Here is a 25,159-nt window from a genome sequence, read left to right as displayed (position 1 = left end):
CATGATCAGCCATGTCCAATGACACGCTGATCACCAGGAAATGCAATTTCCAGTTCTCGGCTGCACTTTCCTCATGCTGTCAGAGCGTGAGGAAAGTACTGCCGAGAACTGGCAGTTGTCAGAGCAGGGATCGGCACTGATGATCAGTGCCCTGATGATCGGTGCCCAGCAGTGCCACCCACCAGTTCCGCCCTCCTGTGCCCAGCAGTGCACCTTCCTGTGCCCAGCAGTGCCACCCACATGTGCTCAGCCACCTGTGCCCACCAGTGCCACCCACCTGTGCTGCCAGTCAGTGCCCAGCAGGTGCGCCAGTCAGTGCCCAGCAAAGCCTCATTAGTGCTGCCTATCCTTGCCCATCAGTGCCGCCTATCAGTGCAGCCTATTAGTGCCCATCAATGCTGCCTCATCAACGCACATCAGTGAAGGAGAAAAATTACCTGTTTGAGAAAAAAAAAGTTTTTCTATTATAAAATTTTTCAAATTTTTTTGTTTATAGCGCAAAAAGTAAAGTGCGCAGCGGTGATTAAATACCACCAAAAGAAAGCTCTATTTGTGAGAAAAAAAATGATAAAAATTTCATATGGGTACAATCTTGCATGACCGGGCAATTGTCAAAGTGCGACAGCGCTGAAAGCTGAAAGTTGGCCTGGTAAAGAAGGAGGTATAAGTGCCCGGTAGGCAAGTGGTTAAAACGAATACAGCTCATCCATTTGGATGAAAAACTATTCTTCTACCTCTGTTTAGGAATATCTTATATGTGCAGCTAAATTGGCTTTCATGAGTGTATACAAACCTTAACAGTCTCTGTGTATTATATTTTACAATTAAATTTCTTTACCAACTTATTTTTCTACATATATTTAACTTTTTTTATTGAACTTTGTTACTGTCAGCACTTTGCACATACACAAAAGTGATCAGATTTTTTAAGCCATATGATAAACTTTGGAGAATAAAAACGACTCATAGTTGTGAGTTGGTATTCAAACAGTGCTGTTTTAATGGTTACAGTGGTGGCAGTATAAGGCCCATGCACATGAGCCACTGTGGAGGAGTAACCTGGTAGGTATATAAAACTTAGGTAATGCAGCTAAATCCAGGAACATCAAAGTGTAAAACGTGTTAAAAACAGGCTAAAGAATCCCTGGAAGAAATTTCTATTCAATACGTAAAACGTAGCTAGTGATTGCACTAGCGCTACTGAATGTCTAGGTGTGCATTCAGACGCAGCAAAGGATTTACATGTTTCCAGGTGCATTTAGAAATTAGCTCCAAAACACAACTGGAGGCCTGTATTTGAATTCCAGTGTGCAGGAGAGGCCTAATGATCAAACTATATGGAGCAATACCTTTTAAGTTTTAAATCTTCACAATAAAGCCCCTCTGAAGAAACCTCACATACACTATTTGCTCTTGTGACCTTCTTTCTGATCACTATCCAATGCTGTCAGTGACAAACACTTCGCAGTCAACAGTAAGCCTGGACTAGAAACTCTTTTCTCTAGCAGAATAATGTAAGCAAACATATGCAGAATTATGTGAATCTACTCACTATACTACAGAAACAAGTGTACTCTGTGACCTCAGCTAGGCATCATCACTCTAAATACAGTGCATAAAGCTGCCTCTGTAGTCCACGGCCTTTTGCTAATGCAACTTGTACCACAAAAAACAGAGCCCTCACTGAAATATATCCTAGTTAACGCAAAGCAGTTGAGCAGTTACCTTCATTGGCGTCTGGTTTGGAATTCTTGATATATGCTGAAAACTTAGCAAATATGTCCATGCCAGCAGTGTTGGATTCTGGGTGCTTAGCTGCTAACTTACGGTATCTAGAAAAAGAAAAAAAAAGTTTGCACATTTTACATAGGCTTATTGTTTGGCTTTTCTGAATTTGAAACATTGGCTGCTATGGAACAAACTATTTGCTACTACGTTTAGGAGAAAAAAAAACAGGTAAAAAAAAATAAATGGATTTTATATTGCAAGTTTAAGTATTTCATACACAGGTCTTAACAGTACTAGAGAAATTAATTCACTTACTTGGGAGGGCATAGCACGTCTTCCAGAAACTCCTCTATCTTGTTTACATCAGTCTTCACTTCATGGTTGTAGGTTATAAAGGGAGGATGTGTCCCTGGGGCAAGGTTTTGGAGGTCCGCTGGTTTTCTGACAAAATCAAAAAATAGGTTACCTTTAACCACTTGCCCTCCTGAGGATTTACCCCCCCCCCCCATCCCCCTTCCTGACCAGGCCATTTTTTGCATGACGGTGCTGCGTTACTTTAACGGACAATTGCGCAGTCATGCAAAGCTGCACCCAAATTAAATTTACGTCTTTTTTTCCCCCCAAAAAAATCCCAATACTTGTAAATTGGTTTACGTGAAAGTTACAGCATTTACAAATGGCAGTATATACACACTGGAATTTTTTTTTTAATTTTTACTAGTAATGCTGGCAATCAGTGACTTATAGCGGGACTGCGGCGGGCATTCTGACACTGGGAACTGACTTGGTGGCACTGACATCCCCAGTGCCACCAATACAGTGTGGGGAGAAAAAAAAGCACTGGCACTGTACTAATGGCACTGGGCAGGAAGGGGCGATCAAAGGGTTAACTGTGTGCAGGGTGTATTTTATTAGGGGGCGGTGTCTGTGCTCCACTGCAATCACACTGCTCTGGATGGCTGTGTTGTGTGTCGGTGCTGATTTTTAAATGCAATTTCTGGCTTTTTTTTCTCTTCACTATACCTCACAGAATTAGCTGTCACTTTCCCTGGAGCTAAAGGATACTTTGTTTCCGTTTAGTTTGTTTCCCGAGATAAAAGAAACTGTTTTTTGCAACTTGGGGAAATAAACTAAAAGAAAAAACTATCTTTTAGCTGTGGGGAAGTGACAGCTGATTCTCTGAGCTTTAGTGAAGGAAAAAAAAAAACCCAGTTATTTACCTGTTAACAGTTTTTCCAGGACAGCTTCACAAAAGGTAGGAAAAAAGTGTTTCCTGGGAGAAGCCCATCAGTAGCCTCTCTCCGTAGGGGACCCTCAGTACAGGAATATAACCGAAAATAAAGCATAAAAGATAACAGTAGGAACAAGGTTTGTCCAGTTCATTGAAAGACGGAATGCCAGCGTATATAGCTATCCAGTAATTGGAAGGGAGCTACGCTGTCCTGGAAGATTCCTGGAAATACAGTTAACAGGTAAATAACTGCATTTTCCTGGGTCATCTTCCAGGACAGCTTCACAATGAGAGAATTGAATAGGAATACGTACGTTAGGGCAGGGATGCCGCTTGCAGGACCAACCGGTAGTGCCTGGAGAAGGTGCTGAAGTTGGACCATGTTGCGGCCCTGCAGATCTGTCCGGGTAGGCACCAGCTATCTGCCCAGATAGCTGTGGTGGCCCTAGTCGAGTGCGCTTGCATGCCAGGTGATGGTGTTAGTGATGCGGTTTTGTACCCTTTTGAGATGGCTTCCCATATCCATCTTGCGATGGCGCCTTTAGAGGCGTTGTATCCTTTCCTTAGAATAAGACAGAGGCTGGATGAGCATCTGCATGCTTTAATGTGCTCTATGTATGCGATTAGGCATCTTCTTCCATCAATTTTGTTGTAGCCTCTTTCTTCAGCGTTGCTCAGGTTCCCACAGAAGGATGGTATTGCGATTTCTTGTGATCTATGGAAGTGCGATGCGCCCTTTGGCAGGAATGCTGGGTCCATATGGAGGATAACCCTATCCAACAGGATTGTGTAGTAAGGCTCTATTACTGACAGAGCCTGCAGTTCGCTGACTCTGCGGGCAGAGACTAGGGCTATCAAAAAGGGTGGTCTTGAGGGTCAAATTGCCTGAGAGCATTCCCCCAAGGGTTTAAAGGGTTTCTGTTGGAAACTTTTTAAGACTGTGCCAAGATCCCAGAGGGGGTATTTTGGCATGCATGGGGCTCTGCATCTGGAGATGGCCCTCAGGAATTTGATCACCAGCGGATCCTCTGCTAGTTTCAGCTCTAGGAAGTTAAGACAGAGCAGCTACTTGCACTGAGTGTATTGGCGGTCAAGTTCTTGTCTGCCCCGGCTTGAAGAAATTCGAGTACTGTATTTAGGATAGGAGCTTCCGACAACTTATTCCTACAGAAGGAAACTTTTCTCCATATTTTGTCGTAAATGGCATTTGTAGACTTTTTCCACCCATCCAAGATGGTGGTGACTACTCACCTCTGGTAAACCTTTATTGGCTAGCCTGCTCCGCTCAGAAGCCATGCTGTCAATGACAGCTTTTCCGGGTGTGGGTGTACCACTGCTAGTAGGTCATACGTGGGTGGTATTGTCCACATGTCCGTTAGGCTCAGTTTTTTCAGGAAAAAGAACCATGACCTTTTGGGCCAGAATGGAGTGATCAGGATGATTCTGGCCTGAGACGACTCTTCTGTACCACTCTTGGTAGTAGTCTGAATGGTGGAAAAGCGTAAAGGAGGTCCCCCTCCCATGGTTGGGCCAGTGCGTCTGTCCCCACACTCTGGGGGTCCCTTTGAAGGCAGAAGTATTTTCTTAGTTTTGCGTTCCTTCTGCTGGCGAAGAGGTCTATGGAGGGAGTGCCCCATCTGCTGGAGATTTGGGCAAACGCTGTGCGGCTGAGGCACCATTCTGACCGATTGATTTTCTCTCAGCTCAGCTGGCCCGCAAGCAAATTTAGGTCTCCTTTCAGGTGGAGCGCCGGGATGGATTTCAGGCTTCTTTCTGCCCAGCTCAGTCCCATTCATTTTGGGGACCTCGTGCCTCCTTGCCTGTTCGACAACATGACGGCCGTCGTATACTTGAACAGGATCTGAATCTCTTTTCCTTCTATTTTCTCCTGGAAGGTCGTAAGTGCTCTGAAAATTGCCAGTAATTCCCTGAAGTTTGATGATCTTTTAGCGGTTTCCGGGTCCCACTTGCCTTGGGTCTGACAAACAAACATTCAATGTGTGCGCCCCACCCCCAAAAACCTTAGTCGGTGGTGATTTTTGTTGGGTTGGATTGTTTCCATTTGCTCCCGGCTTCCAGCGTGTGGACGTTTCCCCACCACTCCGCCTCACGCACAAAGTGAGAGAGTCACTGAATGCTAGAATCTAAAGATACTTGGCTGCCATCCTAGAGGGAGAGGACGCGATTCTGAATCGTTCTGGAGTGTAGTTGTGCCCATTGTAACCCCAGTATGGCTGCTGTCATGTGGCCGACGAGCTTCATGGAGTTTCTGATTGTGCAAGTTGCCGTCCCCCAGCTCCTTGAGTCTACTTGCAGTTTGTGTGCTTTTTCTGGAGTCAGATATAAGCAGGTGTTTGTGGAATCCAGAATATATCCCAAATATGTGATTCTGTTTGAAGGGACTAACAGCGAATGCTCCATATTTATTTGCCACCCTAGGTTTCCCAAGAAGTATATTGTATGCACCATGTGGCATTTCAGAGCTCTTTCCGTGTCCGCGAACAAGAGTAATTCATCCAGGTAGGGGATGATTTTATCCCTTCTAGCCTCAAGGCTTGCAGAGGTTCCGCTAGGATTTTTGTAAATATCCTTGGCACTGAAGATGGACCAAAAGGGAGTGCATTGAATTGGAACAAGATAGTTCTGTTCTTGCCCTTTAGCGCAAACCTTCGAAACTTGCTCGACTCCTCTCTTATCGGGATGTGAAGGTATGCGTTCTTCTGTATTTCCCAGGCGTCTTCCTTGAAATAAAATAGGAGTAGAATCCTCTTCCCATCTCTTCCTCCTTCAACTGACTGGCCACGTTCTGTTGGAGCATTTCTTCCAGGAGGTTCACAAGTGCTTCTGCCTTCCCCACCTCCCTTGTCAGTGGAGTCACGAAGAACCTATGAGGGGGGAGTTGTGAAAATTCTATCCTGTAGCCATTTTGAATTGTGTCTAAGATGAATACATTCTGGGTAGTCTGCAGCCATTACATGTGGAAGTGTCCCAGTCTTCCTCCCACCTGGCTCCGTCAGTCACTTGGACTGAGTTTTTGCCTTGTCCTGGTTGGGGTTGAAGAGGAAGCATCCCTTCTCCCTTCCTCTTTGAGCCCCAGCCCTTCCTCTGTCCCTGAAATCTGGCCTCCCTCGTTGCGTGCTGCCTGTTAGGACAAAAACATTTCCTTCCAGTTTGCCCGCTGGGAACTGGAAATCCCTTCCTTTTGTAGACTGACCTCTCTAGGATCGAAGTTATTTGGCCCAAAGAGGAGTTTTCCCTCAAAGGGCAGGCCACAGAGCCTGGATTTGGAGGAGACGTCCCCCTGCCAGGATTTTAACCAGATGGCTCTTCAGGCTGAGTTTATGAGCGCAGTCAATCTTGCTGTATATTTGATGGTTTCAGCCGATACGTCTGCGACAAAGGCCACTGCTTTTTCTAAGACGGGTAGTGATTTAAGGATTTCCTCGGCCGGCGTACCTTGTTCAAGGTGAGAACGGAGCTGCCCCAGCCATACATCTAGGGTTCTGGAAATACAGGTTGTTGTGATTGCCGGTTTAAAAGATAACTGCAGATGCTTCCCATGTTCTTTTGAGAAATGCATTTGCCTTGCGGTCCTTTGGGTCCTTTAAGGAACCTCCATCTTCGAAGGACAGATCTGTGGATTTCGAGAACTTCAAAAAAGGGGGGCATCAGGTTTCGGGCAGGATTCCCACATGGACGTATCTTCCTCCTTAAAAACGGAAATCGCCTTTTAAAAGGTGTTTAGGAAATAAAGCTTTCCTTTCCGGCTCTTCCCATTCCCTTTTTTATGGTAGACCATAGGGTGGAGTGGACCAGAAACGTGCGGCCACTTCTCTTTTGTAGTCCTGCACATAGCTGGTCATGCAGAGAGAGATCCGGTTGTTCCTCTTTTAAATCCAGAGTATTGTAGATTACCTTCAAGAGGCCTTCTGTATCTTCTACTGGAAAAAGGAACATTTGCAATCTGTGATCCTGGTCTTCCATCTCACCTTCCTCTGAATCGGAACTGCCAGAAGGTTCCTCTACTCGAACCGCGACGGCGCCCGGGTCCGGTTTCCTTTTCTTATCAGTCAGGGAAATGTCTGAAATGCAGGGTTGAGGCTCATCCGGGGCTGGTTCCTGCATCTGTTTCCTAAAGTTTTAGACCTCTCCTGCGTCATATTTTGTAGAAAATCTTTGAAGAGGAATCCCAACTCGATCAGTTTATCAATGCACTCTTGGCACAGCGGTTTTCTCCAAGTGCTAGCGAGCTTCTTTTTGCAGGTAGAGCATTTTTTCTTTGTCTTGCAGAGTTTCTCTTCCCACTCTATCCTCCTCCTGTGGGCCAGTCTAAGGACAGGGAGACACAAAAGTGTAGACATCCTGTAAGCCGAAGGCCCCAGGGGACTTCCCTAATGTGAACCCACTGGCACCTGAAAGCCCTGAGGTGCTGGAGAAAGGAGAGGGAGGAGAGAAGAGAAGTGGGACGAAGGACCCCCGTACCCCCCCTCCCCAAAACCCCAGGCCGGGAAGAACATCATGGTCAGAGGGGGGCTTGCGTGGCAGCCAACAGGCTCTTAACTTGCTGCTGGCCTCCCCCAGCTCTGACAGATCTGCCTCCATTCTGGCCAAATCCCGCCCTCAGTGCAGCTGTCTTTAAAGGGTGGTGGGGCTCCGCCCCCTCCCTTGGGTCCAGGTATGCTGACCTCCTCTCACGGCCCCTAGTGGATGGAGCGGCCGCGGCATGGGCAAAGTTGTGGCCCACCGCCCATATCCAAGATGGCAGTGCTCCGCTTCTTGTTCGAGCGCCGGAAGTGACGCACGCGGGTCCAGGAAATGACGCGGACGTGTCGTCACCTGCATGCGCCTCCTCATTCCCCTATGGAGATGTCATCCTACAGTGGGAGGTAGGCTTTTGCCCCAAAGAGTAGCGGTCCTTCCGAACAGGTCGGCGGAGCAGGCTCTACCCCCCTGGAGAGCCCTGCAGGACCCTCAGAGTGCACTGTCTCTCCCAAGGCCACCCTACAAGGCCCCTGCCTTGCTGAAAAGAGGAGGAAGGGGGGCCCCAGCCAGGAAGCCTCTGTACCCCGCCAGACAGCCAGTGAGTAGTGTCCAGGGCTTGTTCCTGGCTGGAGGAAACACGAATACTGAGGGTTCCCCAAGGAGAGAGGCTACTTATAGGAAAAAGTGGATTGACCATTTCCTGGGAGGAGCCTATCTCTCATTGTAAAGCAGTCCTGGAAGAGGACCCAGGAAAAAGCCAGTAATTACATTTAAAAACCGGCACTGACCTATAGTTTCAGGGTTTCCGAAGCCGGGAGGCAGGGCGGGGTTTAAAGGTCATGTGACCGCCGTGATTTGCCGTCACATGATCGGGAAAGGTCCTGATCGAAAGAGGAGATCGGGACCTTTCTGTGAGTACCGGATGTGTTCTGGGAGCACACAGGGCATGCGCTCTCAGCGCATATGGTTTTCTTAATTACATGCAAATGTGCGGCCACTCGGCATAAAGGCCCAGACACCGGGAGGCCGCACATCTGCGTGCTTGAGGCTGGCGCGAAGACGTTAACCTACCAGCATGTCTTTAGGTTTTCTCTGGGTACTCTGGTTTCCTCCCACACTCCACACAGGCGCAGGAAGTACATGAAAACTCCAGTCAGGTGGTGCCATGGTTTGGATTCAAACCAACGACCCTATAACTGCAAGGCGGAAGCGCTAACCAATCAGCCAGTTTAGGATAAATTTATTGTACCTACAGGCAAGTCTTATTATAAGCTTACTTGTAGGTACAAAACAAAAGGGAGTTTACTCCCACTTGAACAAATTTCCCCTTAAAGGTTTTGCATTGCTGCACATGTCCCTGTTGTTCAGATCTTCCCTCATTTGCTGTCCAGGTTGCACCAGTAATCAGGAAACGTGCAAGGAAATCTCCTCACTGTAGACTCAGATAGCTACTTCCACTTTATCCAAATCTAAAGCAAAAAAGTCTTGAATTACACATTAAGCAGAGGGTGGAAATAAAAGAAACTGAATAGGGGAAACACCTTTACTTTCGTTTCCCTTCCTTACAGACTATTAGTAGGAAAAAGGATTCTTCTAATACTAGCTGAATTGCAGAAACCAAATTTAATGTTTTGTGCGGCCTATCCAACTGTAACTGAACAGGCTTACTATGTAGAACGGTTTAGAAATGCTCTAATCATTAATGCAAGAAGTTGATCCCAAAAGTCATAGTAGGGGATTTTTTGCAATTAAAATTCACAGCTTCACTGAGAACAACTGCAGGAAATCACTTGAATGCCAGAGTGTTTGTCTCTGCCCCTGATACACTCATAACCCGCATTCCATTCCACTTAAGTGTACACTTGTGCTTGTAGCAAGCAGTTCCCACTTTGGTCAACAGTGTTCTCAGCTGAACTAACCAATAAAAAGGAAGAAAGCAGCGGAAAATAAAGTACTATTACTATCTAACTTCTTTTAATAAACACGAAAAAGAAAAAAAGAAAAGAAAAAAGAAGGCTGTTATCCTGGCGTTTCAGAGCCTCCGAAACGTTGATAGGTAGCAAGGAAGTGAAAGGAGGAAATTACACACCTTTAGGCTTTCAAAGGGGTCATTGGATTTCGGGATCCTGTATGCGGCTAGGCTCCCCAACAATCTCACCAGGTGGCGTCCCCATACTTAGGAGAAGCAGCAGATTATATTTTGGGGTGCAATTCCACATACACCCATGGCATGTGTGAGCAATATATCATTTAAGTGAAAACTTTGTGTAAAAAACAAACAAAATTTGACATCAAAAACTTGTGGAAAAAAGGAAAAATCTTCCATGGACTCAAAATGCCTCTCAGCAGATAGCTTAAGATGTCTACTTTCCGGAAAGGGGTCATTTGGGGGGGGGTGTTTGTACTGCCCTGGCAGTTTAGTATCTCAAGGCATGTGATAGGCAGTCAGAATGCAAAAGCTGCATAAATTCCAGCATCTATACCACAGTTTGTACATGCTATAACTTTCACACAAAACAATATATACTTATTGGGATTTTTTTTTTTCCCCAAATACATGCAGCAGAACATATTTTAGCTTAAATTTATGACAAAAGTTTAGTTTATTGGATATTTTTTTTTAGAATAAAATAGAATATAACTTTTTCCCCCCAACATTTTCATTTATTTTTTAATTTATATCACAACAATTAAAAATCCCATTGGTGATCAAATATCACCAAAAGAAAGCTCTATTTGTGTGAAAAAAAGGACAGATTTCATTTTGGCCCATTTTTGCATAACCGTGCTATTACCAGTTGAAATAATGCAGCGCCAAACAGCAAAAAATGGCTTGGTCAGGCTAGACATGGTCTTTCCCCATGGTGCTTTGAGATCATGTTGAGCCTGTGCCCACCCAGAGCACTGCATCTTGACAAATTTGAAGGGGAGGAAACTTATTGGTTCAAGAAACAGCTTTTCCTGCTATTGGTAAAGCATTCTGATGAGGAAGTGTAGCCACCTATGTTCCAAGAGGTCTGAAGCATTACCACATATAGTATGACTGCTAGGGTCACGAGACCAACAAAAAAATTTTATTTTCTCTGTTCTCTAAAACATCGGGTTATGCTTTGTGATTGGTGGATGCAAATTCTAAGCAAGGTTTCATGATTAAAATATCCAGAATTTTCAGGAGTGAATGTGTGCTGGTATGGGAAATACCCAAGCAAAACTGAAAATCATGTGCTTTTTCTGCATATATTTTCGATATGATTCAGTAATGGTTTTAGGCAGAATACAAGCTACAGAATTCCCCTAAAGAAGCATTAGAATCAACTTAAGAGGAACTATAATGGCTTTAATCATTTATTTTTTAGTTTACAAGTTTATTCACTGATCTTTTATATCTTTTTCATTACGTATACACAAGCTTTATTTAACAAACATTTAAACACTGGGTACTTTTATGACCATGGTTTTTGCAGAGCATCCCTACCACACTGCTGGCATGCTGGAGGTTGATATCACTGTATACCAAACACCATAACTTCAAGACTACTGGGCTCAATTTAAAAGGGCTAACTTTAACCACTTTCATCCACCCTATGTCAGATTTACTGCTACAGGACGAACGTCCTCTGCAAAATCATGTGCATATAAAACATGATTTTCCATTTCCGCAACAGGGGAGCGCACGCCTGCCCCCAGTGCACTGCGTCTGCTGTAAGGCAGCACCGTATCGCAAAAAATGGCCTGGTCATGAAGGGGGGGAAATCTTCTGGAGGTCAATTGTCAAAAGTGGTGCCTAAAACTCCCAAAATAACCGCACCAGGAGTATCTTATCCATCTGACTAGCTATACTATGCCCTTAAAAACCTGAACATTCTCCAGATTAGTCAAATGGAATAAACTCTACTTTTCATTCGAAGTGTACAGTCTTTTATAAAAAAAAAAAAAATAAAATAAAAATGATCAGTCATGGCCAGAGGAAAACCAGAAAAAAAATCCGTAAGCCTTAAAATACTAGAGACGCTTGTTTTTGGAGAGTACATGAAATTGCAGGCCATGCATAAAAATAATAAAGAGCACTGGTAGTCCCAGAATTGTGTGGCCCTAAATGTCACTCTGAATATATTACTTAATACCAGTAAGAATTTCCCAGAAACCCTTGTGTGGAGAGTTGGAGAAAACAAGTGCTTATGTGTGAGTGGTCTCTAACAGATGCATTTATTATAGATCTGTATGAACTGTATTAATACGCTCTCTGTTCCAATGAATATTCAGTTGAACACTTGTCAAGCTTCCCTGTTTTTACTTGGCTATATTTAGCTTTTATTTTTTTTAAAACACAGATCAACTCTTATGTAGAAGTTAATGCTGTTTTTCATAGTAAGTGTGGAAATTAACGTACATACAGTACACACAAAATAGCATATTGTTGACAGGAGGTTCTTGGTGTTAAAAACAACTTTTCGTTGTTGTCAGTTTTTCCTGCACTAGTTGTCCTATGTTTTCAGTAATCCACGGTTTCTAAACCTGTCCTCAAATTTTAAGAATAGTGCAAGTTCTGGAGGTTAGAAATGCACATGTGCTTCAAGAATGTGGTAGACAACCATAAGGGCCAGTTCACACCAGAACACTGTGTGGGAAACCCACATTCTGTTTGCATTTCCTGTACCACCTTTAAAATGCACTGAGTGTGCAATCTGCTTCGGGTGTCAAAGTATTCCTAAAGACACCCCAAAACAGATTGCAAACAGTGTCTTGGCCTGCACTGGATCAGACAGTACCATGTGATCCAGTTACAGTGTGCTTTTAAAAGCAATGCATGCACTACTTTTGGTGCGATTTAATAAAAAAAAAAATGGGCTGAAAACTGGATCACACAGTACCGCGGAGCCAGTTCGTGTGCATCTCCAGTGTGAACCGGCATGGATACATAAAATGAAGGCTGGATTTGAGGACAAGCATGAAACGCATTAATATAGGCAAAATACAACAGACATCTGACTGGCCTAAAAGGCTATATTTGCCAAAACTAATGGTTACTTCCTAATTCTTATATCTATGAGGAAAATTGAAGGAGCAATAACTTATCACAAGAAGCGCTTTGTCCTTTCACTTAACCATACCACACCGGCCACCATCAATTTTCAGTTGACTAAAAAGCCAACAATTTATTAAAAAAAAAAAAACCATTAACCTAAAATCACTACAACAAAGCATCAGCACAAGATCCTGTCAGCACTTTAAAACTTTGAATTTTACCTTCTCTTACCTCTTTAAGTCAACAGTTGTGACATTGAACACCACTCCCTTCAGCCACAAGATCATAAAAAGTCTCTGGGAGAATGGGCAGTTTCCAATGCTCTCCCCATCACTGCCAGCCTAAAAAGAAAAAATCTGTGTCATCATTGCAGTATCCAAACTGAATTAATAATGTCAATGCACACAGAAAGACAAAAAATAATGCTTCAGTAAAAGGAGACTTGTTTTCTCATGGAATACATAACTCTGGTGCCATTCACATACTTGTGCATCTTTTAAGACCATCTCAGAGAACCAATTTCCCCCTCCAATTGTCACGTTAGTTTCTAAAAGCACCTTTTACTTACCTATAACCACAGTCACATAACACTATGCATCCCAAGTAATCTCTCTTCTGGACTGCGAAGGTGAAGGGATCCTTCAGGTACCTACTTCACTATCTGGGTGTGCATCAGCAGGGTTCACAGAAGTTCCAGAAGACTGCAGAGGTGTGATGTCACCAATAAAGGAGCCAGTCCGCATCAGGCATTAGCACTAAACCACCAGTCAACTCACAGAAGAGGGGCTGACAAGGGTCACATGACAGCAGACAGGTGAGTAAAAAGGGGGTTTTAACGAGTGTGTGCGTTGGGTTACATTGCTCATAGATGGGATTTAATTTATCCCAGACCATTGCTACGTTTTCAACAGGGTAGATAAAAATCGATTTAAAAAAAAAAAAAAAAAAACCCCCACACACTTTTGAATTTAATAAGGATTTTTTTATTTTTATAAAATTTTAATAAAAATGCTTTTGGAGTAAAAAAAAAAAAAAATCTAAGATATATTTTTCTATTTAAGATACAATAAATGTGTTTATTCAGCAAGAAATGGAGCTTAGTTATGTAGCATGAGGCTGTATATTTTGCAATATTTACATAGATGGCATGCACTGCATTGATGTGTTTTTTCTCATGGTTACTGTGAAATTGTGTGAATACAAGAATTTGAGTAGTTCTCCAGCTACAGTATCTCACAGAAGTGAGTACAACCCTCACATTTTTGTAAATATTTTATTATCCCTTTTCATGTGACAATACTAAACAAAAAAGACACTTTGCTACAATGTAAAGTAGTGAGTGTACAGCTTGTATAACCGTGTAAATTTGCTGTCCCCTCAAAATAACTCAACACACAGACAATGTCTAAACCGCTGGCAACAAAAGTGAGTACACCCCTAAGTGAACATGTCCAAATTGGGCCCAAAGTGTCAATATTTTGTGTGGCCACCATTATTTTCCAGCACTGCCTTAACCCTCATGGGCATGGAGTTTACCAGAGCTTCACAGGTTGCCACTGGAGTCCTCCCCTCCACTCCTCCATGACGACATCACGGAGCTGGAGGATGTTTGAGACCTTGCGCTCCTCCACCTTCCGTTTGAGGATGCCTCACAGATGCACAATAGGGTTTAGGTCTGGAGACATGCTTGACCAGTCCATCACCTTTACCCTGAGCTTCTTTAGCGAGGCAGTGGTCGTCTTGGAGGTGTGTTTGGGGTCGTTATGTTAGAATTCTGCCCTGCGGCCCAGTCTCCGAAGGGAGGGGATCATCTTCTGCTTCAGTATGTCAGAGTACATGTTGGCATTCATGGTTCCCTCAATGAACTGTAGCTCCCCAGTGCCAGCAGCACTCATGAAGTCCCAGACCAAGACACTCCCACCACCATGCCTGACTGTAGGCAAGACAAACTTGTCTTTGTATTCCTCATCTGGTTGCCGCCACACATGTTTGACATCATATGAGCCAAATAAGTTTATCTTGGTCTCATCAGACCACAGAACATTCCAGTAATCCATGTCCTTAGTCTGCTTGTCTTCAGCAAACTGTTCGCAGGCTTTCTTGTGCATAATCTTTAGAAGAGGCTTCCTTCTGGGACGACAGCCATGTAGACCAATTTGATGCAGTGTGCAGCGTATGGTCTGAGCACTGAGAGGCTGACCCCCCCCCCCCCCCCCACCCCGTCAACCTCTGCAGCAATGCTGGCAGCACTCATACGTCTATTTCCCAAAGACAACCTCTGGATAGGACGCCGAGCATGTGCACTAAACTTTTGGTCAACCATGGCGAGGCCTGTTCTGAGTGGAACCTGTCCTGTTAAAAAACTGTATGGTCTTGGCCACTGTACTGCAGCTCAGTTTCAGGATCTTGGCAATTTTCTTATAGCCTAGGCCATCTTTATGTAGAGCAACAATTCTTTTTTCAGATCCTCAGTTTTTTGCCATGAGGTGCCATGTTGAACTTCCAGTGACCAGTAAGAGAGAGAGCGATCACACCAAATTTAACACACCTGCTCCCCATTCACACCTGAGACCTTGTAACACTAATGAGTCACATGACACTGGGGAGGGAAAATGGCTAATTGGGCCCAATTTGGACATTTTCAGTTAGGGGTGTACTCACTTTTGTTGCCAGTGGTTTAGACATTAATGGCTGTTTGTGGAGTTGTTTTGAGGGGACAGCAAATTTACACTGTTATTCAAGCTGTACACTCACTACTTTACATTGTAACAAAATGTCATTCCTTCAGAGTTGTCATATGAACAGATAGAATAAAATATTTACAAAAAATGTGATGGGTGGACTCACTTCTGTTGAGATACTGTATGTGTGATTAACCCATTATTATCAGTTCCGATATCGCGGTTTTACTAGCCTAACAGCTTATTCTAAAAAGGAAACCTTCATTTGGTTTGTAACTACCAGCAAGAATGAGTCGGATTCCTTACATTTAAAGAGCACCTGTCATTTTAAATCCATCATGGCAGCGCCTGTTAGCGGGCATCCACTCACCTGCTGCCGCCAAGTCCCTCACCTTGTTGTGTCACTTCTGCATTACCAGCCGTTCCACTAAAGTGAATGGGGCTGTAGGTGAGTCAACAGCGGGTCAGAGGAGGAGCCGCTGCAGGACAGAGATGACAGTTGCTCTTTAAAAATTATAGGATTTAAAATTAAGCCTTTTCACTAGTGATTTAATCAACTTGATTTAAGTCAAATCCACCCTGGTTGTCAGGTTACATTTGAGCCATTTGAATCAGCAGTGATTCACACATGTGCGGCACAGATTGAAGCTCAGGTTTCACAGCTAATTGATACAGTAGTTGTTCAGCGGTTCAGGTCACGTTTAGGTCACGATTTTATCCTGTTCACAACAGAGGACATGTGCAGTTTAGGAATGGTTCCCATAGAAACAATAGCCTGTAATCTGCACCTGAACCGGACTGCACTACTCAGAAAATCAGACGTCACTCTTTCAATCCGCACTGGCAGCGCACTGGTGATATGTGAACAGACACCATAGGAATCAATGTTTTTTCACATGTCCTGCAGATTGGATGCGGTTAAAACAGCATCAAATCCGCATATATGTGAACTGGCACATAGGAAAAATGAATTTTCAGTGGCCTACCAACCCTAGAGATTTCACAGTATGGAAAGAGACAGACTCAGCAGAAAGTTTTGGTAAAAGTACTTTGAATATGTTTAGTAGAAATGTTACCACACATGTTGTGACAATGACCCGAACAACCTCAGACCCATCTCCCTGCTCCCATTCACATCCAAACTCCTCGAGTGCTTAGTCTACAATCGCCTAAGCTCTCACCTCAACGACAACAACCTCCTCGATCCCCTACAGTCTGGCTTCCGTCCCCTACACTCCACCGAAACTGCCTTACTCAAACTCTCCAATGACCTAACCGCCAAAGCTAATGGCCACTATTCAGTGCTCCTACTCCTCGACCTTCGACACAGTCGACCACCCCCTCCTCCTCAAAAAACTACACTCCCTCGGCCTCAGAGATTCCGCTCTCTCCTGGCTCTTGTCCTACCTATCACAACGCTCCTTCAGCGTTACCTATAACGCTACCACCTCCCCCTCACTCCGCCTCTGTTGGGGTCCCTCAAGGATCCGTCCTTGGGCCCCTTCTCTTCTCCATCTACACCTCCTCCCTTGGCCAGCTCATACATTCACGGCTTCAACTATCACCTCTATGCCGATGACACACAAATCTATCTCTCAACCCCTCGCCTCACCCCTCAGTCTCCACCCGAATCACAAACCTACTAAATGACATATCAGATTGGATATCACTCCACTTCCTTAAACTGAACCTCTCCAAAACAGAGCTCCTAGTCTTCCCCCCAGCCCGCACACCACCCCCCATTGACTTCTCCATCACGTCCAACAATGCCACCATCAGGCTCGCCGCGCAGGCCAGAGTACTTGTCATTCTGGACCCCAACCTATCCTTCCAGCCCCAAGTCCAATCACTAACAAACTCATGCAGACTCCACCTCACATCACCAAAATCCGCACGTTCCTAACCCCAGAAACCACTAAACAGCTCATCCACTCTCTCATCATATCACGACTGGACTGCTGCAACTCCCTCCTCACTGGCCTGCCTCGCCACAGGCTATCCCCGCTTCAGTTGATCCTGAATACGGCAGCCAGACTCATTCACCTTACCAACCACTCCGTTTCCACCACCCCCCTCTGCCAATCCCTCCACTGGCTTCCAATTGCACAACGGATCAAATTCAAAATCCTAACACTGACGTACAAAGCTGTCCATCATACTGCCCCAAATTACATCACCGACCTAATATCCAAGTACCACCCAACACGCACACTCCGCTCCTCACAAGACCTCCTTCTCTCTAGTTCCCTAGTCTCCTCCTCCCATGCATGCCTCCAGGATTTCTCCAGGGCGTCACCCATCCTCTGGAACTCCCTACCCCAATCCATCAGACTATCACCTACTCTCCTCTACTTTAGGCACACCCTAAAAACCCACCTCTTCAGGGAAGCCTACCCCACCCCCTGCTAATTGCCGACCTCCTCCTACCACCCCATCCCCCACAGCTATCTCCTTCTGTACCACTATCCCCTCCCTCCTAGATTGTAAGCTCGAAGGAGCAGGGCCCTCGACCCCCTCGTGTATCACATTGTATTGTTATTGTACGGTCGCATGTTCCGTCTCCCTTTGTAATGTACAGCGCTGAGCGAACTGTTGGCGCTTTATAAATACTGTATAATAATAATAATAATAATAATGTTGTGAAGTTTATTTTCTTCAACAAAATAGGAGAACAACAAAGCTAGATAATGCCAGTCATGTGTTTGCTTTCATTTTCTGACCAGCAGTAGAGTAATGACAGGAGGAAAATAGTATTCTGTCAGTAACACCTTCAAAATTTAAGATATTGCGATTTAAGCTTCAGTTCGTGCAGTTAAGTAGGAAGCTTGAGGATTACAATGCATCTTGTGCCTTGCTACAACCCACGCACAACACACACACTTTTTACAGAGAAAAAAGTAGACAGGCTCCTGACTGTTGACAAAAACTTGTTAAATATTTTAAGAGCTCGACTTTAACATATACATTAGGAAGGGGATGTTTGGACACTTATTAAATGGTTTTAAAAAAAACACAGTGTGTGCTGGAAATCCCCTTAGAGTTCTGTTTACCAGACCCAAGCTTCAAAACAAATCACTAAGTCCTTATCTATTCCACTTTTCCAGAGTCACCTAGTTATAGGAGGGCACTGCACAATCTTTTCACATTCTGCACCAAGAAGAGTATGACCTATTCTTAGCACATTCTCCATTCCCTTATCCTTGACAAGTAGCTCTGAGTCCTAGTATAGCCAAGCAAAGAGGTCTATACTAAACTAACAGATCTCCAAGTAAATTAAAAAAGTGATTATTGTATTTATTACCCAGACACAATACAGCACTTTATAGAGTAATTCACATCAATACTTGCCCCAAAGCAGGTCCCTAGCACATTTATGCAAGCATATACCCCATCTCTAGGGTTTAATCCTTCTCATATTAACTTATGAAGGATTTGCATTACTCCTATCAGGATGAAGCCAGCAACCCTGATCATTACCGGTCATGCAAGATAAGCTGCAGCTAAAACAGAGGGAACATTTCACAAAACAAATAACGTAAATGCTGGGCATCAGGCTGCCAATAAGGTAACTTGACCAGACAATAGGAAAATATTTTATATATTTATATTTTGTTAAGTAACAGACATGGATTTTTGATTAGGTCTTGTAAAGATGATTTGGTTTTTTTTTTTTAATGCAATCCATAGACAAACACACAAAAAAAAGGAAATGCAATTTGCTAATGCTTTCCGTTTCATTATATGCTTTTTATTTTAATTAGATGCCAACTAAATTAAGTTTTTAATGGTTAAAAAAAAACAAAACAGGAAAATAATATCTAACGGGGCAGGAGGAGTTAATTAGGACTGATTTGATAAACTGAGAAGCACATTACCACTTGTGTGTTGTGACAATGAAGGCTAAAAACACATGCTGCCACAACACATGGTGATACGCTTTATGTGACCAGAAGGGTTAATAAGGAGTTTACTGAGAACTCATTTTTAAACTTGTGAGCTTGCCAATTAAAGGAGAAGTACAGCCAAAGCTCTTTGGCTGTACTTCTCCTGTGGATCACAGGAGTGCAGTTCCTTCTGACCAGTTTTCAGCTGACAGCGATCTGAAGCCCACTGTCTGCGGAGGTCACTCATCTGATCCAGGCTGGTGAAAGAGTCTGGAGCAGCACAGGGCTCAGCCTCTCAGTGATCTGCTGAGAGCCTGAGCCAGCCGCACCCTCCCCCTCCACAGCCCAGAGCTCCAGTGAGTGCAGGAGGGGGGAGGACTGCGTGTCAGGTCTCTACTCAGAGCGCCTGTGAGAACTCAGCGATCAATGGTCATGCGATAGCGGAGTTCTCACCCTTGGAGCCGGCAGGGGACCAATGCTGCATCCACCTAGGCAAGTATAACTTTGAAGAGGAAAAAAAAGAAAAAGAGAAAAAAAAAAAAAACCCACACACCTCTGCCTCCCATCTAAACAGTGTTTATAAACACTGTCAGAAGGTGTTTTTTGTTTTTGTACACACCAGCTGCTATAATAGCTTTGGTATTTACACAGCAACTCTGAATTGCTGGAAAATATGGCAGGAGGAGCGGTAGCGGGGGAGAAGAACAGGATTTGCTACACACCCCCTGTGCACTTAACATTGGGTATGTTAGGCATGACCAAGAAACCTAAGCCAACGGGAATGTATTAAAATTACAGATGAATGTGCATGTAAATACAAAAGCAAAATTCTTAAAATTCACAGAACTGTAAGATTGATTGTTATTATACAGGATTTATATAAACGCCAACAGTTTGCTCAGCGCTTTACAATATAAAAGGAAGACAATACAGTTCAATACAAGAGGGTTAGGAGGGCCCTGCTCCTTAGAGCTTACATTCGAAAGGATTGTTATGATAAAATGTAAAGGGTAAATCTAAATTTCCAATATATGAAGTAGTAAGGGGTCCGAAGATTTGATGGTGGTGCTTAGTATATATATATGTTTGAATTGTAGAAGGAAACTGAAGCATGTAGAAGAAAACCAAGTCCAGTTAGGGAGAACTACAAACTTCTTTCAGCCTGGGTTCCTGGGGCGATATGAACAAAGCACCCAGATCTCCAAGAGGGCTAAATCACTTAGCATTGTTCTGCTCCAGAAATATATTCAGTCCTATTAGGTGTAACAAATGTCAATGTCAGGGATATTGCCATTTCCAGTACAGACTGGATCACTTCACACACAAAGATCTGTATTTTCCAGAGGCACACAGACTGAAAGGCCTGTGCTCTAAAGTGCCAAAATTAAACAGAAACCTGATGCGTCTGAAAGAGGCTATTCTGCTGGTGAAACTTTCCAGATGTGCCTGATGATCCAGACTACAGGAGTACACTTATACTGTCTCTGTGTATAGAAACAACAGAATTAAAGAGTGGCCATTATAAAAGATCTTCATATGATTAGAACAAGCAAGAAAAAAAAACAAGCCAAACAATCCAGGTTTTATCACAAGCATCTCAAAAGGGGTTAATAAAAATTCCACAACCACTAACAAGACAGGAGCATAAACACATTAATATGAATCTGGTCTCAAAACGTGCATACTTTGTGCCTTAGCAAAGCTATGGCATAAGGATTGGGGTGGGGGATGTTTTTCCTACCCTGTGAATCTGCATATCAATGTTGATAGAGGATACTACAATGTTATGAATGGTCAGAAGAGACCTGAGAGAGGTCAGGTGCATACAGGTGCAAACGACAAAATGTCATATATTGCACATCTCAAGCATAGGGGCCCTTTCACACAGGCATTCAGTCTGTCTGTTTTTCATCTGTTGATGGATAAAAAACGGACAGCAATGCATTCCTATGAGCAAACTGATGAAGTATGTTGTCCATTTACATCAGTTTTTTTGCCTGCTTTCATTTAAGTCTTTTTTTTTTTTTAACCACTTGCCCTCCAGACGATTTACCCCCCTTAATGACCAGGCCTCTTTTTGCTATTCGGTGCTGCACTATTTCAACTGATAATTGCACGGTCATGCAATGCTGTACCCAAACAAAATTTACATCCTTTTTTTCACACAAATAGAGCTTATTTTCGGTGGTATTTGATCACCTGTGCACATTTTAATTTCACGCTATAAACAAAACCAGACCGAAAATTTTGAAGAAAACAATATTTTTTTACTTTCAGCTATAAAAAAAAAAAATATATATATATTAGTAAAGTCAAAGTTAGTCATAAATTTAGGCCAAAATGTATTCTGCTACATGTAAATGGTAAAAAAAAAAATCCCAATAAGTGTATATTAATTGCTTTGTGTGAATGTTATAGCATCTACAAACTATGGTATAGATAATGTATTTTAGAACCTCAAGAAATCTGATGGGCAGTCAGAAAGTAAAAGCTGTGTAAATTGCAAGGACAGCAAAAATACCCCCAAATGGCTCCTTTTTGGAAAGTAGACACCCTAAACTATCTGCTGAGAGGCATATGGAGTCCATTGAAGACTTCTTTTTTTCCCCCCACAAGTTTATGGAAAACACAAAGTTGTCATTTAAATTATATATTGCTCACACTAGCCATGGGTATATGTGGAATTTTACCCCAAAATACATTCTGCTACTTCTACAGAGTATATGGATACCACATGAGTGAGACTTTTTGGGAGCCTAGCCACATACAGGAGCCTGAAATCCAATGACCACTTTGAAAACCTGAAGGTGTGCAACTGCCTCACTTCACTTCCTCACTACCTATCACAGTTTCGGAGGCCCTGAAATTCCAGGATAGCACCAAACCCCCCCCCCCCCCCCAAATGAACCCTTTTTAGAAAGTAGAAACCAAGGAATTTAAAAAGAGGCATGGAGAGTATTTTGCAGATTTTTTTTTTTTTTTTTTTTTTACACAAGGTTTTTAAAATATAAAAAAAGAAAAGAAAATAGGTTTTCTTTCTTCATTTTCCAAAAACTTGTGGCAGCAAACAAGATCTGCAAAATACTCACCATGCTTCTTATCAAATTCCTTAGGGTGTCTACTTTCCAAAAAAGGGGTAATATGGGAGGGGGGTTGGAGCTATCCTGGCATATCAGGGCCTCCAAACCTGTGGTAATCAGGAAGTATAATGAGGAAATAAAGCCCTTTAAAAGCCTGAAGGTGCTTATTGGATTTTGGGGTCCTGTACTTGGCTAGACTGCCAAAAAGTCTCTCACATGTGGTACCCCCATACTCGGGAGAAGTAGCAAAATGTATTTGGGGAGTAATTCCACATATACCCATGGCATGTGTGAGCAATAAATCATTTAAATGACAATCGTGTGTAAAACAAAACAAAAAAAAAAATTGTCATTTTCCAAAAACTTGTAGTAAAAAAATTCTTCTATTGACTCAACATGCCTCTCAGCAAATAGTATGGGGTGTCTACTTTCCAAAAAGAGATCTTTAGGGGGGTGGGGGCATTTTATTCCCAGTATAAGAAGTTTATGCCACACATCATTCAACCACCATCATCTTCTAAACCTCTGGAAGACCAAGCCTTTTAGGACACTTTTTTTTTTTTCCTCCATGTGAACAAACAGTATTTTTTGCTAGGAAATTACTTTGAACCCCCAAACATTATATACTTTGCAAAGCAGGGTGCTGCAATTCTTTAGGTCACAAAGTACTCGCGCAGCAATTTTTCAAAGACAAGTTTTTTGGAAAAAAAAAACATTTTTTCACTTTTAATGCACAAAAACACAATATATTGGCCAATTATTTGGTAAAATTTAAAAGATGGTATGCCAAGTAAAGAGATAACAAACATGACATGCTTTAAAACTGCGCATGCCCCGTGCAATGGTGACAAACTGCATACATTTTTAATATCCATAGGCAACACTTTGTAAATCTAAAATGGTAGCGTGTAAAGGCTTTTAGAGGAAGTCCAGTGCTAGAATTACTGCTCGAGCTGACGTTCGCGGGGATACCTCACATGCATAGTGCAGCCGCTGTTTACATACCGCCACAGGGTCAATGCTCACGCACGCAGGTGCGCGCACACAGGGGGGTGAGGGTGGTTTAAGTTATTTTGATTTTTAAATTTTTACACTGTCCCTTTCATTTTTTCTTTAATCACTTTTAATGCTATCACAGGGAATGCAAATATGCCCTATACTGTAACTTCAATGGGCATTGTCATTCTTTAAGAAATCTGGGCTCTATCACACTCTAGATATCTCCTCTGCCCTTACATCATCTAATCACACCAAGATCGGTGTGATTAGATGCTTTCCCAATTTACAAATGGCACGGTTTATGTCCTGTGAAACTGAAGTGATGAAATGCTTGTAGCTTCCGATTTCTTAGACTATAAAGATGATTGGCACCATTCTGGTCTCCAATCATCTCTAGGTTGAGCTAGCAGAAACACTGGCTGCATTCTCAGGTTCCCCCGATGGCATGGGACTGCCCGAGAAGGCAGTGGAAAGCAGCGGAGGAAGGGGGAGCATAGTCTCCTGCAACTTGTAAAAGCAGTCCTGCAGCTAATTAGCCACTAGGATTGCTTTTACATGAAAGCCAATTGCCGGCTGAAAAAAAAAAAAAACAAATACCAGGATGATGCCTGCAGCTGTAGGCATCATCCTGGTATAACCAAAGTCCAGTGATGTACCAGTACTGTATTGCCTGTTGCCCTCTCACGGGTCTTATACATCTTGACCCCATATCTGGCACGCTTGCTAGGGAGAAATTGTTTGAATGCAAGGCGGCCAGAAAAATTAAATGAAGGACTCATCAACACAGATTTTTTTGCTGGGGAGTATAGACATCTGCAAATTTTTGGTTTAAGGTGACTTACGAGGGGCTGAATTTTGTGGAGCTGGTCAAATTCACGGTCACCCCGAGGACGACAGTGTATTGTCGTTGAAATGCACAAAACACATTATATTCTCATATCTATGCCTGGCCATGGCAGCAGAGAACACAGGCATATGATGAATTGGGTCTGTGGACCAATATAACCGCAATTCATTTTTTTAGTAATGCCCATGTTGAGGGTTAGGCCCAAAAAAAAAAACAAAAAAAAAAAGTTATGCAAATTCAGAAAATCGTAACGGGTTTCCATGCAACTGGTTTGGCAAGCCTTGAATTTGGGTTGGCGGCAATAAATTGTGGATCCAAGCAATTTATATGCACAACAACCAATGCAGACAGATCTTCCGTGACAAACAGCTCCAAAATAAAAAAAAAAAAGAATTTGCTGGTTTTCAGCTGAACACCAGGCTGGGCAGTGAATGGGGGGAGTGCGGGTGCTGCAGAATTTGTGGGCTGCCAATCAGGATTTTCAAGCACATCCGGAAGGATACTAGGAGCTCTACGGGCCTGTGTGTGAATTCTGGGTGGCTGTGGGACAATACTTGTGCTCGCCACCGCACCAGCCCCTCGTAAAATCACCTTAACCAAAAATTTGTCCATACTACCCAGCAAAAAAATCTGCGCGACGAGTCCCTCATTCATTTTTCTGCCAGATATGAGACTCGCCATGTCACCAAGTGATACTGCAGTGCTGGTTTGTGAAAGACCAGGATGTACTAGGCCGCTGGTGCTTGCTAGTTCACCAAAAGGTAGAGCGGCACTAGTACTGGCACTCTGCTGCATATGAGAGTCATCAACATTTACCAGCAAGTGCTAACAGAGATCAGGTCAAATTCTGCGAACACTGCGGTTTTGTGTGCAATGTATCAAGTGACAGTGACCTATTGCACTGCACTTGCTGGGGAAGACAATGCAGCCCTCCTCCCTGCCAGTGATCGCCGATAATCACCAGGCACCGGCGGGTAAGCACCGGCCGGGACGCGGTGATTGACACCTGGGGCCAAGATCGGTGGAATGGGTAGGGCAGTCATGCGCCTCCCCTACCCTGAAATGCAGGATCACGTATATACATACACACACGCGATTTTGCGCAGAGGGCCCGCCCTGCAGCAGTAAATGTACTGTAGGCGGGCCTTAAGCAGTTAAACTGAACAAGTATGCATTTTTGTTCCGTAAAAAAAAAAAAAAA

General features: G+C 43.4%; 1 protein-coding gene across 1 annotated transcript in view; it reads right to left on the bottom strand.

The window, feature by feature from the left end:
• CLIC4 (CLIC family member 4) overlaps positions 1–25,159 on the bottom strand; it is a 104,316-nt gene that overhangs the window by 14,640 nt on the left and 64,517 nt on the right. The window contains exons 2-4 of the mRNA XM_089665173.1: positions 12,699–12,808; positions 2,044–2,169; positions 1,726–1,832 (exon numbers count right to left, since the gene is read on the bottom strand). Coding sequence (XP_089521299.1) covers positions 1,726–1,832; positions 2,044–2,169; positions 12,699–12,808 — 343 coding nt within the window. The remainder of the gene's footprint in view (positions 1–1,725; positions 1,833–2,043; positions 2,170–12,698; positions 12,809–25,159) is intronic.

This window comes from Staurois parvus, unplaced genomic scaffold (assembly GCF_062004578.1).
Source record: "Staurois parvus isolate SC_StPar_1 unplaced genomic scaffold, SC_StPar_1.0 ptg002140l, whole genome shotgun sequence".
Classification (NCBI taxonomy): Eukaryota; Metazoa; Chordata; class Amphibia; order Anura; family Ranidae; genus Staurois; species Staurois parvus.
This window is presented reverse-complemented; position numbering and strand designations above follow the sequence as displayed.